General features: G+C 49.1%; 1 protein-coding gene across 8 annotated transcripts in view; it reads right to left on the bottom strand.

Moving 5' to 3' along the window:
* Nucleotides 1–15,591, bottom strand: part of THOC5 (THO complex subunit 5) — a 50,368-nt gene that overhangs the window by 11,124 nt on the left and 23,653 nt on the right. For all 8 annotated transcript variants that reach the window (XM_056528700.1, XM_056528701.1, XM_056528702.1 and 5 more), the window contains 6 exons: nucleotides 14,767–14,866; nucleotides 14,556–14,664; nucleotides 14,352–14,453; nucleotides 2,797–2,893; nucleotides 2,583–2,697; nucleotides 2,400–2,503 (listed from right to left, as the gene is read on the bottom strand). In XM_056528700.1, coding sequence (XP_056384675.1) covers nucleotides 2,400–2,503; nucleotides 2,583–2,697; nucleotides 2,797–2,893; nucleotides 14,352–14,453; nucleotides 14,556–14,664; nucleotides 14,767–14,866 — 627 coding nt within the window. The remainder of the gene's footprint in view (nucleotides 1–2,399; nucleotides 2,504–2,582; nucleotides 2,698–2,796; nucleotides 2,894–14,351; nucleotides 14,454–14,555; nucleotides 14,665–14,766; nucleotides 14,867–15,591) is intronic.

Raw genomic sequence — 15,591 nt, 5'->3', positions numbered from 1 at the left:
CATTGGGGTGGCACCTGTGGGGCCAGGCACCCATATGAGCCAACTCAGGGGGGCTTGCAGCTTGCCTCCCTCCTCCCGCTCAGTCACGCTGGAGGGTATCTGGGAGGAAGTTGTGAGTCGACCGAATGCTGCTGTAATTGCCCACTGGCCCCTGTTTTGCTTGTCACGCACAGGTAGGATTAGCGTTAGGTCTCGCACCATCTTGAGAAACCTTGGCGTTGGTGTGCGGGCTCTGGTGTGTCCTTCATATAAGGATACACTGGCGAATGTCTCAATTTTAACATCAGTGTTGAGGGATAGCCAATGTATTGTTTACATCTACCACAGTAGTGCCCCTAAATTCCTGTATTACAAGAAAATCTGTCCTTCATATAAGGATACACTGGCGAATGTCTCAGTTTTAACATCAGTGTTGAGGGATAGTCAATGTCATTGTATACATCTACCACAGGAGTGCACCCATATTCCTGTATTACAAGAAACTCTGTCCTTCATATAAGGATACACTGGCGAATGTCTCAATTTTAACATCAGTGTTGAGGGATAGTCAATGTCATTGTATACATCTACCACAGGAGTGCACCCATATTCCTGTATTACAAGAAACTCTGTCCTTCATATAAGGATACACTGGCGAATGTCTCAGTTTTAACATCAGTGTTGAGGGATAGTCAATGTCATTGTATACATCTACCACAGGAGTGCACCTAAATTCCTGTATTACAAGAAACTCTGTCCTTCATATAAGGATACACTGGTGAATGTCTCAATTTTAACATCAGTGTTGAGGGATTAGCTAATGTCATTGTATACATCTACCACAGGAGTGCACCTAAATTTCTGTATTGTATTCTAATTGTTACACATCCACACCGTTTATCTGGTGTAGGATTCTATTGTGGCACTTGTAGTCCGCTGCAGGCATCCTCCATTGTATGCATTTTTATCCTGGGGATCGCCCCTAGCAACGGACTATAAGGGCAGGATCTGCTCCCCCAGTATAAATGCACAACCGCATCTGGGGTTGAGCACCTCCAGCCATTTGAGACCACGTTTTTTGTTGTTTGTTTAAATTTTATACTTGGAGGTGTGTAAACTCCAAAATAAATGCACCTTGAATATCTTCAGGGCAGCATTGGGGTGGCACCTGTGGGGCCAGGCACCCATATGAGCCAACTCAGGGGGGCTTGCAGATTGCCTCCCTCCTCCCATTGCATGTGTGCTCAGTCATGCTGGAGGGTATCTGGAAGGAAGTTGTGAGTCGACCGAATGCTGCCGTAATTGCCCACTGGCCCCTGTTTTGCTTGTCAGGCACAGGTAGGATTAGAGTAGGTCTCGCACCATTTTGAGAAACCTTGGCGTTGGTGTGCAGGCTCTGGTATGTCCTTCATATAAGGATACACTGGCGAATGTCTCAATTTTAACATCATTGTTGAGGGATTAGCCAATGTCATTGTATACATCTACCACAGTAGTGCACCCATATTCCTGTATTACAAGAAACTCTGTCCTTCATATAAGGATACACTGGCGAATGTCTCAATTTTAACATCAGTGTTGAGGGATAGCCAATGTCATTGTATACATCTACCACAGTAGTGCACCCATATTCCTGTATTACAAGAAACTCTGTCCTTCATACAAGGATATACTGGCGAATGTCTCAATTTTAACATCAGTGTTGAGGGATAGCCAATGTCATTGTATACATCTACCACAGTAGTGCACCCATATTCCTGTATTGTAACAAAAAATGTGTAACAAATTATTATTTATTTTATGCATACAAAGATCTTTGTTTTGACCTTCATTTGGTCAGCATGTCATACTGATCAATGTATGGACCTGGGATTTCTGTAAATGTTGTGCAGAAAGCTCAAGCAATATGGTTCCCGATTATGCTGTACTAAATAATTTACAATCAGTCAATACAGATTTGGAAAAAAAAAAAAAAAAAAAAAAAAAAAAAAAAAACATGTTCCAGTATCTGGTTCTAATCAGTTTAGGAAAAAAAATTAAAAAAAAATTAAAAGGAACATTTCCTTTTCATTGTGACATGCTAAGCAACACAATAATTAGAGATGAGCGAACTTACAGTAAATTTGATTCGTCACGAACTTCTCGGCTCGGCAGTTGACTTTTCCTGCATAAATTAGTTCAGCTTTCAGGTGCTCCCGTGGGCTGGAAAAGGTGGATACAGTCCTAGGAGACTCTTTCCTAGGACTGTATCCACCTTTTCCAGCCCATCGGAGCACCGGAAAGCTGAACCAATTTATGCAGGAAAAGTCAGCAACCACCGAGCCGAGAAGTTTGTGACGAATCAAATTTACTGTAAGTTCGCTCATCTCTAACAATGATTGGTTCCATAATCCTAAAAGTATAAATAAACCTCCACTCACCACATAATCTTCATATGTTATCATGTTCCATCTAGTAAGACGTGATATGACCTTTGCAGGAAACAGGTTCTGACATTCTCCAGAGACTGGAATAATACCATGTTCTGTAAAATGAACCTCTATGTTACAAAATAAAGCATAACATCTCCGGACAAGAAGATTGAAAAAGTCAGGATCACTTACCCAAAGAAGCAAACTGTTTGTACAGAGATAAACGAGACAATAGCCGTGACCTCAATAACTTAATGGTCTTCTCCATGTGACTGGCGCTTAGAGTGTTATCAGCTACGATTGATGGCTGGGAGAAAAATATATATGTTTTTTTTTTTTTTTAAATAAATGCTGCTAGGTACAGAAAAAGACCTTGTATCTACAAGTTATGTTCTTTAGCCTTTACCTGTGGTTGATCTGTTGGAAAATGCAAACCTCCCATTGTTTGCACCCACAGGTAGGGGTGGCCAAGTTCTGATATATAGTCACTTAGGTCCAAGATACTGCAATGATATATGAGGAACATAAATTGCACAAATGTTTAACCAGGCAGATGATGGGTAAATGGTAGGTTAAAACAATATATGTCAGCAGGTCCTTCTACTCTATTTTACTTGTACAGACTATCAAACCTGGGATACACACAAATGTGCTTAGGGGCCTGTGTTGTACAAAATTTAGGAAGAAGAAAAAAAGTGAATAGCAATAGAATATGGCAATAAAATATACCTACTGTGGGTATATTTTATTGCCATATTCTATTGCTATTCACTTCTCTATGCACTTTATCTGGGTATTTGATATGAATACCAACATGTAGCACCTTATTTCAACTTGCACTTTATGTAACGTATTTATCGGGGTATACCACGCACCGGCCTATAACACGCACCCTCATTTTACCAAGGATATTTGGGTAAAAAAAAGTTTTTTACCCAAATATCCATGGTAAAATGAGGGTGCGTGTGTATACCCCGATACACCCCCAGGAAAGGCAGGGGGAGAGAGGCCGTCGCTGCCCGCTTCTCTCCCCCTGCCTTCCCTGGGGTCTAGAGCCCTGCTGCCGGCCCTTCTCACTCCCTGGCTATCGGCGCCACTGCCCGTTCTGTCCCCCTGACTATTGGTACCGGCGCCGATAGCCAGGGGGAGAGAAGGGGCAGCGGCACCCATTGCCGGCGCCGCTGCCCCGTTGCCTCCCCCCATCCCCGGTGGCATAATTACCTGGGTCGGGTCCGCGCTGCTGCAGGCCTCCGGCGTGCGTCCCCTGCGTCGTTGCTATGCACGGCGCACTGACGTCATGCGCCGCGCAGCGCATAGCAATGACGAAGGGGACGCACGCCGGAGGCCTGCAGCAGCGCGGACCCGACCCAGGTAATTATGCCACCGGGGATGGGGGGAGGCAACGGGGCAGCGGCGCCGGCAATCGTTGCCGCTGCCCCTTCTCTCCCCCTGGCTATTGGCGCCGGCAATGGGGCGCCGGCACCGATAGTCAGGGGGACAGAACGGGCAGCGGCGCCGATAGCCAGGGGGTGAGAAGGGCCGGCAGCAGGGCTCTAGACCCCAGGGAAGGCAGGGGGAGAGAAGCGGGAAGCGACGGCCTCTCTCCCCCTGCCTTTCCTGGGGCGGTATCGGCGTATAACACGCACATAGACTTTAGGCTAAAAATTTTAGCCTAAAAAGTGCGTGTTATACGCCGATAAATACGGTATGTATACTTACCGGATTGCTACTTCATTTTTGTGTGGTTTGGTGTCCATGTTTATGTATTTTATATACATTATAGTATGTGCTATGCCCCTTTGATTTATATCCTTGATACAGTGTGTCCGGCAATGCCGCATATCTTTGATGTATTGTTTCCCTCTCTGTGTGTGTTTGGTTTTAATGTATAACAATAAACTCATTGTTTTTATATCTCTATGAATGACTCCATTTGCTTTTGCTCTTTGGACCGCCTCAGATGTCTATACCAATATATAAATAAAAAATGTAAAAACACCAAGAAAACTGCACAGAACCAAAGTCTACGATATAAACTTACCTATAAAATCCTCTTCAATATGCACAAAACTTAAAAAAATAAAAATAAAGTTTGGCTAAAAAAAAGGAGATTTTTTTAACACTTACCGTAAAACCTCTTTCTCGAAGGATCCATTGGGGGACACAGACCGTGGGTGTATGCTGCTGTCTCTAGGAGGTATGACACTATAGCAAAGAAGTCAGCTCCTCCCAGCAGGATATACCTGCCTCCAGGCCCTGAGCTAATCAGTTTTTGTACCAGAGCAATAGGAGAAGACCAACAGGTCAAGGAAAAAACACGAACTGTCCGAGAACCAGAAGAAAAAAGATATAACTGAACACACCCTTGGACAGAGAACCAAAGAGAAACCCAAAACGGCGGGAGCTGTTTCCTCCAATGGATCCTTCGTGAAAGAGATTTTATGGTAAGTGTTAAAAAATCTCCTTTTCTCTATCGGCTCCATTGGGGGACACAGACCGTGGGACGTACAAAAGCCGTCCCTTGGGTGGGCAGATAGTCAGGCAGACGGCTGTTCCACTGCTGCCTGCAGCAGTTTATGGCCCAGACTAGCATCAGCCGATGCGAAGGTATGAACCCAGTAGAACCTCGAGAAAGTGTGCAAAGACGACCAAGTAGCCACCTTGCAAATCTGCGAGGCCGAGGCTTTGTTCTGGAGAGCCCAGGATGCCCCAACAGAAACGGGTAGAATGAGCCACAACCCTGAAGGGAGGAATCTTCCCCCTACAGCGATAGGCTTCCGAAATGGCAGACCGGATCCACCGATAAATGGTGGCCTTGGAAGCAGGTTGTCCCTTACGACGACCTTCCGTAAGGACGAAAAAGGAATCGCACTGACGAAACGAAGAAGAGATAGAGAGGTAAGACCTAACAGCCCGAACCACATCCAGATTGAGGAGTAAACGCTCCTTAGGATGAGAAGGAGTGGGACAAAAGGACGGAAGAACAATGTCCTCATTGAGATGAAAGGCCGAAACAACCTTAGACAAAAAGGAAGGATCTGGTCGGAAGACAACCTTGTCCTGGTGAATCACCAGAAACTGAGAACGGCAGGAGAGAGCTGCCAATTCAGACACCCTCCGAATGGAGGTGATAGCAACAAGAAACTCCACTTTCCAAGAAAAGAGGCGCAGGGACAACTCACCTAAGGGGTTCAAGAGGTTCACCTTGGAGGACATCCAGAACCAGATTCAAGTCCCAAGGGGGAGAAGGTGACCGATAAGGAGGGGCAGCATGCGCCACTCCTTGAAGGAAGGTCCGGACATGAGAATTAGAAGCCAGAGGATGCTGAAAAAGAATAGAAAGGGCCGAAACCTGACCCTTAAGGGAACTAAGAGACAACCCCAGTTCCAATCCCGACTGCAAGAAGGAGAAAAGACCGGGGACAGAAAAAGTAACTGGAGACAAGACCTGAGCTTCACACCAACGAAAATAAGACCGCCAGGTACGGTGGTAAATTTTTGCCGAGGAGGGCTTGCAAGCCCTGAACATGGTGCGAATGACTTGGGAAGAGAAACCGCGGGCTCTCAAAACCGCGGTCTCAACCGCCACGCCGTCAAATGCAGCAACTGTAAATTGGGGTGGCAAAGAGGATCCTGAGACAGTAGGTCCGAACGAAGTGGAAGGCGTAGTGGAGTGTCATCCAGGAGCCTGACCACGTCGGCGTACCACGACCTTCGGGGCAATCTGGAGCTACCAGTATGGCGAGAACGTCCTCGGCTTTGAGCTTCCTAAGAAGCCTGGGAAGGAGCGGAAGGGGAGGGAACAGATAGGGCAGAGCAAACCCCGCCCAAGGAATCACTGGGGCGTCCATGGCTAGAGCCAGGGGGTCCCGGGACTTTGACACAAATGGAAGGATCTTCCGATTGTGCCGAGACGCGAAGTGGTCCACATCTGGAATGTCCCAGAGGTCGCAGATCTGCGCGAAGACCTCTGGATGTAGGGACCACTCGCCGTGGTCAGCTGAGGAAGTCCGCTTCCCAGTTGAGCACACCCGGAATGTGAATCGCCGAAATGGCCAGAACCTTGTTTTCCGCCCAGATGAGAATCTGTCACCTTGGCCATGGCTGCCGAGCTGCGAGTGCCACCTTGCCGACTTATGTACGCTACGGCCGTGGCGTTGTTCGACTGGACGCGGACAGGGTGGGACTGAAGCAGGGACTCCCAATGAAGAAGGCCAAGAAGAATCGCCTTCAGCTCCAAGATGCCTTGAGGCCTTGAACCGTCCAGTCCCTGAACACACTGCCCCAGCCCGACAGACTGGCATTCGTTGTAACTACCTGCCAGTGGAGGGAAAGAAATGATCTCCCCTGAAGAAGAAGGGGGGAGCGGAGCCACCAGAGCAGAGACTGACGGATCCGACGAGGGAGAGCAATCTTGCGATCGAGAGACAGAGGAGATCTGTCTCATCGAGAGAGAATTGCCAGTTGAAGGGGATGGTAATGAAACTGGGCCAAGGGTACGGCTCCCATGGCCGCTACCATCCGACCCAAGATTTCCATGCAAATGCGGATGGAAATTGGGGCCTGGGCCCAAAGAGAGCGGACTCCTGACAGGAGCGCCAGACATTTGTCCGGCGGAAGGCAAATCCAGGCAGAGGCCGTGTTGAGTTGAGTATGGACTCTGGTGGAATCCTTGATGAGAAGGTCGTCCAGGTAAGGGAGCACTGAGACTCCTCTCGACCGCAACAGTGCCATCACTGGCGCAAGGATCTTGGTAAAGACCCAAGGAGCAGTGGCCAGACCAAAGGGTAGGGCTACGAATTGAAAATGCCCCTCCGGAACCACAAAGCGGAGGTACCGCTGATGGCCGGGAAATATTGGAACATGAAGGTAGGCATCCTTGATGTCCACCGAAGAAAGAAACTCCCCTTGTTCCATGGATGCCACTACCGAACGGAGAGATTCCATTCGGAAGTGGCGGATGAGAAGATGACAGTTGAGACGCTTGAGGTCCAGAATTGGTCGCACAGAACCGCCTTTCTTGGGGACCACAAAAAGATTGGAATAGAAACCCCCAAAACGTTCCCCTGGAGGAACAGAGACAATAACTCCCTGGAGGAGCAGGGACTGGAGGGCCTCCCGAAACTGCTTCGCCAGAGAAGGAGACCAGGGGGCTCGGGACTGAAAAAACGATCCCTCAGAAGGGAGGCAAATTCGATTCGGTATCCGTTGGACACCACGTCTCTGACCCAAGAGTCCTGAATGTGTGCGGTCCAGATGTCTCGAAAAAGTAAGAGACGACCTCCCACCCGTGAAAAATCTGCGGGTGGGGGCTTCACTTCATGCGTAAGTGGGATTTCAGTTGCCCGATTTGGCCGGAACGGTTGGTGTCCGACTTCCAAGACTGAACGCGCCCGGAACGAGGGAGCCTTCTTGTCCCGCGAAGGCGCCTGCACATACCCCTTATTGGGGCCAAAGGTCCGAAAGGACCGGAAGGAAGAGGACTTCCTCTGGGAAGTAGAGCAAGCCTTATTTTGAGGCAACAAGTAACTCTTAGCCCCCGTCGCCTCAGAGATAATCTCGCCAAGGTGCTTGCCAAAAAGACAGGTACCAGTAAAAGGAAGCTCGGTGAGAGACCTTTTGGAGGCGGCATCCGCATTCCCAGACCCACGGGGGGAGCACCCACGTCTACCTGAAGACAATGTAAGAGTCAGAAGAAGCACCCCTAGTACGCTTGTGAGAGCGTGAGGCTTGTGGAGAAGAGGAGCGGGACCCTCTAGAGGGCCGGCGCAGGGCAGACCTCTTCAAGGCAGACACCACGTCACGGGAGGCCTCAGCCACCGAACGGGAGACTTGAGTCAAGTCAGCCATATACTGGGATAGGAAAAAACCCAGGCTGGAGGGGCGGCCGAATCCACTGGAACTGTAAGAGCATCCCGGGGAGCAAGGGGGTCTGGGGGAGCAGTGGAGCAGGCAGAGCAAGTGGGTTCAGTAGAACCAGGAATTTTAGAATTACATGTCATACAGACAAAATAGGAGACTAACAGTCCAGTTGTCTGTTTAGAGGGAGGAACAGTTCTGTGTCCCCTGTGGCAGCTGCTGTGATGAAACTCCGCTCTATGTAGACAGAGAGGAGAACAGACTAGCCAATAGCCAGAGAGGGGTGTGCCTAGAGCGGGGGCACTGTCCGATTGGCCCCTGCCACCTGCATCGCGCGCACATCACTGATTGGAGGACGATTCGCGCCTCCAGTAAGCTCCGGCGGACCTGTGGGCGGAGCTATAGCACCCCGGCCGCCGAAATACCGATGAAGAAGAATAATAATGGCGCCCGCTCCTTGCCCCGAGCGCACATGTCGTCCGCATATGCACTTGCGGGGAAGTGAGCGGGGAAGTGAGCGGGCAAGACTCATATGCCCCAGCAGCAGTCAGTGAAAGTAAGTCAGCGCTTCATGCGCCCGTACAGTACAAGTGCGCAATGTCTGTGCCCCCTCAATCGCAATGGGGACACAGTGAGCCGCAGTTCCCACCTGAAAATATTAAAGAAAAGGGAATAAAAAACTAACACATTCCCTAACTAGGAAAATAAAACCGAAGACCTGGTCTGGAGAATTCCAGACCATGTCCACCTCCTTCAGACACTAAGCTAAAACTGATTAGCTCAGGGCCTGGAGGCGGGTATATCCTGCTGGGAGGAGCCGACTTTGCTTGTTGCCATAGTGTCATACCTCCTAGAGACAGCAGCATACACTCACGGTCTGTGTCCCCCAATGGAGCCGATAGAGAAAAGAAGATTTTTGTGTACTCACTGTAAAATCCCTTTCTTGTAGTGTTCATTGGGGGACACCTAACTGATGGGTATATGCTCTTGCCACTAGGAGGCGCTGACACTAAGAAAAAAAAGTCGGCTCCTCCCTGGCAGGATATACCTGCCCACCTGCAGTGAGGTAATCAGTTTTGTCAAAAAGCAGTAGAAGAAACCAACAAGGAAATACATCCGAAGGACCCTAGAAAGGGATCCCGGATAACAACCCAAGAACTGGAAAAAAATTGCCCGGAAAAAAGATGAAGAAATGGGTGGGTGCAGTTTCCCCTAATGAAGGCTACGAGAAAGATTTTACGGTGAGTACACAAAAATCTTCTTTTCTCGGTCGTTCTTCATTGGGGGACACCTAACTGATGGGACGTAACAAAGCAGTCCCCTAGGGTGGGAAAAAACAACACCGGAGAAAAGGAATCAGTCCTGAGACCGGATTCACGTGTCCACAAGGCCTGCGGCCGAGCCCCCCAGGTGGAGAACACACTAGGCCCAGAAATTGGACTCCTGGAACAACACCCGCCCAAGAAGATGGACTAGGATGCCAAAGGAAAAGGCCGTCCCTGTAGAGACCCAAGACACTTGGGTCATATAGAGAGACAAGAAAGCACAGGGAAAAAAAGAAAGATGGAAACCTGCTCCGGAGAGGTCCGGGGCATGAGAGCAATGACCTGAACAGCCGCCGACCCAAAAACCCCTGTCCCAGGGGCCCGCCACAAGGCGAAACTAGCTGTAGTGGTTTAAAGCTGAGAACCTGAACGCCCTCCCACTCTGGCAGACCTGGGCCCTGAAGGAAAACACCCTGAAAAGGGTGGCATCTCGGATACCAGAGAGACAGAAAAGTAAACTGGAGACGTAGAGTCACCCGGAAGACGAACCCCTGAAGAGTAAACAAAACCAGACGTGCGCGAAAAATTCTCCGGGCGACAAACTTCCGTGAAGGACAGAAAGACCGCCCCGACTAATGGGATTGCGGAGGAGTCTTGGCCGGATCACTACACATGCCCAAAGCCTGAAGCATCACCCAGGCCCAAGGAACTGGAAGAGCCGCCGAAAAAAAAGGTACACCACAGCATCCTAGGACAGAGTGCAAGCGAAGGAGACCAACCAGTCCTAGACCCCGGTGGTCCAAGTGGACCAGAGTGCACTAGAACTAGAAACATCCTGCCAGATTGGGAACGGAGGGGGAAACAAATGAGAACCCAGCTGGGATTCTCAGGGTCTGCGCACAGGAAGGGTGACTCCAGAAGACTTCGGTGTCAGTGCATTACAACTGGCACAGACAAAAGGGAAGGAAAAACACAACCCTTCCAGGGAGATTGTACAAACTTCTCCAACAGAGGAGAGAGCCAAACTGCGTGAGCAGCAGAAGCCAATCAAAAAACAGAGAGAGCCAGGCTGTGATAGAGGACAATAAGCCCACAAGCCTAGACAGGAAAAGGCTTAGTTGAATGCTTTCAGCAAAAAACAAGGGCCGCGCCAGATACACCACCTATACAGCAGGAAACAGCGAGATGGAAACATCGCGGCAGGAGAAAAAAATTCAACAAAATGGACCCTCCATGGGAAGGAAAACAAGGGTGGTAGAGAGGAAAAAACTCAAGCACAGACCCCTGCCAAGCACACTGATCCCTGTACCCCCTGTGGAAGGGGAATTGGCAAAGTGCGCCAGGCGTAGGGAAATACTGTCCCACAGCACGGGACAAGCACTGGGAGGACGGAGCCCCCGGTCCCGACGGCAACCCATCGCTGTTTGGAGGAGCCACCTTGTGTTCCAAGAGGGATCGGAATCCTGTACACTGGAGATGGGCAAAAAATATAAGACGTGTTGCGAGCCATTCCAGACAGTGACAAGTAGGTGCTTGAGCCACCCCGGACAGAAATCCCGGAAAAAACACCTGGAGGCATAGGCTGAACTGACTGACGCCCCAGCAGGCCCCATGTCAGAACAGAAGTGCTCAACCGCCGCGGAAACAAAATCACCGGAAGCCCAAAGGCACACCCCACCGAACAAAGGGAAAGGTGGGTTCTACACCTACAAAGCGGTCTAAGCATATGTAGGAACACAGACATGGGCACCCCACGGCTCCCCAGCAGACTGGAGAAACTAAAGAAAACCACAGACATCCAAGGGACCAGCAGGAACGGAGGTATGCCTCTAGCAGACCAACAGCGCAACCTAAGAAAGGAGAACAGAGTGATGCTGCTGTTGCTGAGAAAGACCTGCAGAAAAAAAGCCCACACCCCATCTCCTAATGGTGCCAGACACCAAGGCTGCAGATGCAGACTCAGGAGATAAAGAATGAATGTGGAGCAGGTAATATGTAGACACAGTGTGACTTATAGGAAGAAAGGGTCCCGAGAACCCACAGGTACACACACTGGAAGAGAGACACCGGATTGCAGCCTCAGCCTAAAAAACGGGGAAGGCGACCAGATGAATTAGAACACCATGCAGACACAGCCTGGCCATATGGCAAAGGGACCGTGGTAACGCCGGGTCCCGCATATGGAACACACAATGAAGTGAGATACCAGCCTGTAGACAGAGTAGCAGGCATTGAGAGAGGGACCTAACCAAGAAGGTAACCCTGTAAACCAGTATGTGGTGCATTGTATAAGGCACATGGGGACACTCACCTGAAACTACACCATGGCAGTGGGTAACCTGAACTACCGTCCACGGGGTGAAAGTGTGATGTAGTAGTAAGCTGTGCGGAAATCCGTCTGGCCGACAGGACACCCATTCAACCTCCCACAGGAAGCGGGGTACTTGAGTGCGGCCTATACAACGGCGACCTGGTGGAGTAGGAAAACCCCAACCGAAGGAGGATTGTCCGACTGGTACCAACCCTGTATACCTGTAGAGACCCTACTTCAGATCCCTCACCTAGCCGTGGGGTACGGGAAACCTGGCTATGTCCGCGGCCGCCTAGAGGTCCGATGGAGGCGGAAACAGTGTAGACAACAGTCTGGCTGAACAAGAACACCCCCAGGCATTTGGCGAAAATGGAACAGTCAGGCAGGCGATAACTGTGCCCCTGGGGAGGCCGAGAAACCCCACTCTCTGGGAGATAGAGGGAGGCAGAGGAGCCGTGGAATGCATCCCTGACATCTCGTATAGTGTCCGTGGGACATGATGGATCAGTTCTACGTATACCGCGTACAACAGTGGGGTATCGGAACTCCAGCCGCAAAAACATCAGTCGTGCGACGTGTGACAGGCGGCAGAAGACAACACAACTGTCTGGTTTACTGGCATGAATCCACAGTGGACAGCGAGTCACACCGTCGGGCACCCCACACAGGGGTGAGGCAGTGGAACTCCAGTCGCAGACACAACAGCCGTGAGATGTGTGACAGGCAGTGTAGTAAACCATGCAGACCGTTGTCTGGCTTACTGGTATGGATCCATAGTGGACAGCGAGTAATTCCGTCGGCACCTCGCACAGTAGTGAGGTACCGGAAGTCCAGTTGCAGATACACCAGCCATGAGACGTGTGACAGGTGGTGTAGGAAACCATGCAGACCACTGTCTGGCTTACTGGTATGGGTCCATAGAAGACAAGGAGTCATATTGTCAGCCCTCGCACAGCAGTGAGGTACCGGAACTCCAGCCGTAGATACATCAGTCGCTTGAGGTATGACAGGCGGTGTAGACAACCATGCAGTCCACTGTCTTGCTTACTGGTATGGGTCCCTAGGAGACAACAGGACACTGTTGGGCACCTCAGAGAGTAGTGAAGTACCGGACTCCAGAAGCAGATACGTCAACCCTGTGATGTGTCACCGGCGGTAGTGAAAAACCATGCAGACCACAGTGTAGTTTACTGATAAGGATCCCTAGTATACTACGGGTCACAACATCAGGCACCTCGCACGAGCAGTGGGGTACCGAGTGAAGCCGCGGACGCGGCAGCAATGAAATGAGTAACAGGCGAGACTACTATCTGGCATAATAATGTCAAGTCTAATCCATGCCCACACAAGAATATTCCCCTGAGGGCCGTGCACAGGATGAGGGGATCCGTAGCACTAGCTGCAGATGCGATAGCCTGTGGAGAAGGGAATCCCATAGCATGACATGCCAAGAAAACCCCCCTAAGATGGATGGCCAGCAGACCGGACAGATCAGGAATCTTAAAGAAACCTGAGCGACTGGCAGAAACGCAAAAGAACTTGCTCATTGTATGGCACTCAGTGGTAGAAGGGAACATATTGCTGGAATATGACCCCCAGGTTCCAAGGAAACTTGAATCCCTGGTAACAACCTGCCACAGCGGTGTTCATATGCAAAAAGCCGGCGGCTGTCCTCCACAGGACCTAGTATGCACAAAACAAAGCCCCCCAGGAGACCTGAGGGAGCCCGATTATGAACCCCCAATAAAGGACAGAGTCCATAAGAACCCCCAATAAAGGATAGAGTCCCACGGGGAGAGGGAGGGGGGATTATACTCACCTAAGATGTCTTCAGCCAGCTTTTTAGTCACCTGCATCACGTCATGCTACTACAGTCCAAGTCGAGCAGGGAAAATAGGGGGACCCGGACCCTAGGTACAACCCCAGGTGCTGGCCGCTGGCGGAAAGGGGTTAACGGTGCATTTGTATTTTATGTCCTGTACCCCATAGCCGCATATGGGGGAATAGGTAGCGCCATGCTCCTGAACCCCCACCTGAAAAAAGAAACAAAAAGGGAAGAATCTAACTAAACAGCTCTTAATAGCAAAAAAAGACAAGGTCTGGGGAGCTCCCAGGCCGGTGTCTTGCCTCCTAGCTGACAGCTAGCTAAAACTGATTACCTCACTACAGGTGGGCAGGTATATCCGGCCAGGGAGGAGACAACTTTTTTTTCCTAGTGTCAGCTCCTCCTAGTGGCAAGAGCATATACCCATCAGTAAGGTGTCCCCCAATGAAGAACGACTGGGAAATAAAAGTTTAAATATATGAAAGATGGTGGAACACACAATGAACATGTGACATCTAGTCAATACACTAATGTTATGACAAAAACTTATAAAGACAGTATCCAATGTGAAATATTATTCAGGAAGAGATAATGCCATACAATTTCAGACCAGTATTAAAACAAACCTACATAAAATAGAAATAGAAAATAGAAAAGGGAAAGCATAAAAAAAGCACATAGGACATGTAAGAATAACTTACCCCACTTTATCAAACTGATACTGGTTAGCTGGGTTTGGAGTCTTCTTTCCATCATCCCCAGGGTAGAGGCCGCTAAGAACTGTGTCCGTGTTGATCAGCTCACTTGATAAAAGAGATATGATGGAAAATTATATTAGAGATTAACAAATTAGAAAAACATAACTTATTTATCTAACTAATGCATGTAATATGTTTCATGCTTACCCAGCATTGATAGAACTTGCCAGCTCAGAACCTGGCACGACTTTTGCCTTTACAGTGATTATGTTGAGGTTCATAAGGAAGTAGAATGTAAGATTTAATGAGCTGTTATCTGTAAATAAGAGGAAGGAAAGAAGAAAGAATTCTACAATGAATCTTTTTTTTACCAGCTAAAAGATATCCTACTGTCACACATAGGCTAATGCTAAATTACCTTTGCACTTCACTATGAGGGAAACACAGAGCGGATGCCTCTTTAACATCTCCTTCCTTTTATCATCTAGTTGCACACCAAGTGTTGGACGCCGACGTTTCTTTAAAAATAGAAAAAAATTCTTATGGGTGGACCTAGATTTAAAGAGGTACTCACCAGGATAGGGGATAAGCGTCAGATCACTGGGGGTCCGACCTGCCCGGAGCCCTGGCTCTCTGCATGAATGCAGTGTGCCAACCATGGCATAAAGCTGTGGCCCACATGCCCCATTCATGCATCTTTATAGGAGAGCCAGAGATACCCAAACACTATATATACGAGTTTCCCATAAAGATGCATGGAGAGGGCACTTCCCTTTATGAGGAGAGCGGGACGATACACAGGAGATCACGGGAGAGTCCCAGAGGTCGGCCCCCCCGCAATAAGACACTTATGCGGATAGGGGATAAATTTATTGATCCTGTATAACTGTAAGTTACTGTATTTTCCAGGATAACCTGTGCTGATTGTTTGAAGACTGTTTCTCATCACATGTTGATATTGTGGGGAAAGAGTTATTCTATTCACTTATTACGCACGGAGATTTGCTGTCTGATAGTGGATTTCCTTTCTGGATTTAAGAGGGGATCTAGCTCTATGATGCCCCAATAGCACACATGAAAAGAAGTTTTCAAGGAGAGAACTACTACATTTTAGGGTTATCCCCCATTATCACTGTTTACGGCATATACAATGAAGCACTGCAAGCTATGCGGTTTCATAAATTGAAGAGTTCTGGAAAAACCAGAGCTTGTGGTGCTGCGCTGTACATGCAACTTCCATGAA

Source organism: Hyla sarda, chromosome 1, assembly GCF_029499605.1.
Source record: "Hyla sarda isolate aHylSar1 chromosome 1, aHylSar1.hap1, whole genome shotgun sequence".
NCBI classification, from domain to species: domain Eukaryota; kingdom Metazoa; phylum Chordata; class Amphibia; order Anura; family Hylidae; genus Hyla; species Hyla sarda.
The sequence above is the reverse complement of the archived record's forward strand: the minus strand, read 5'-3'. Positions and strand labels throughout refer to the sequence as shown.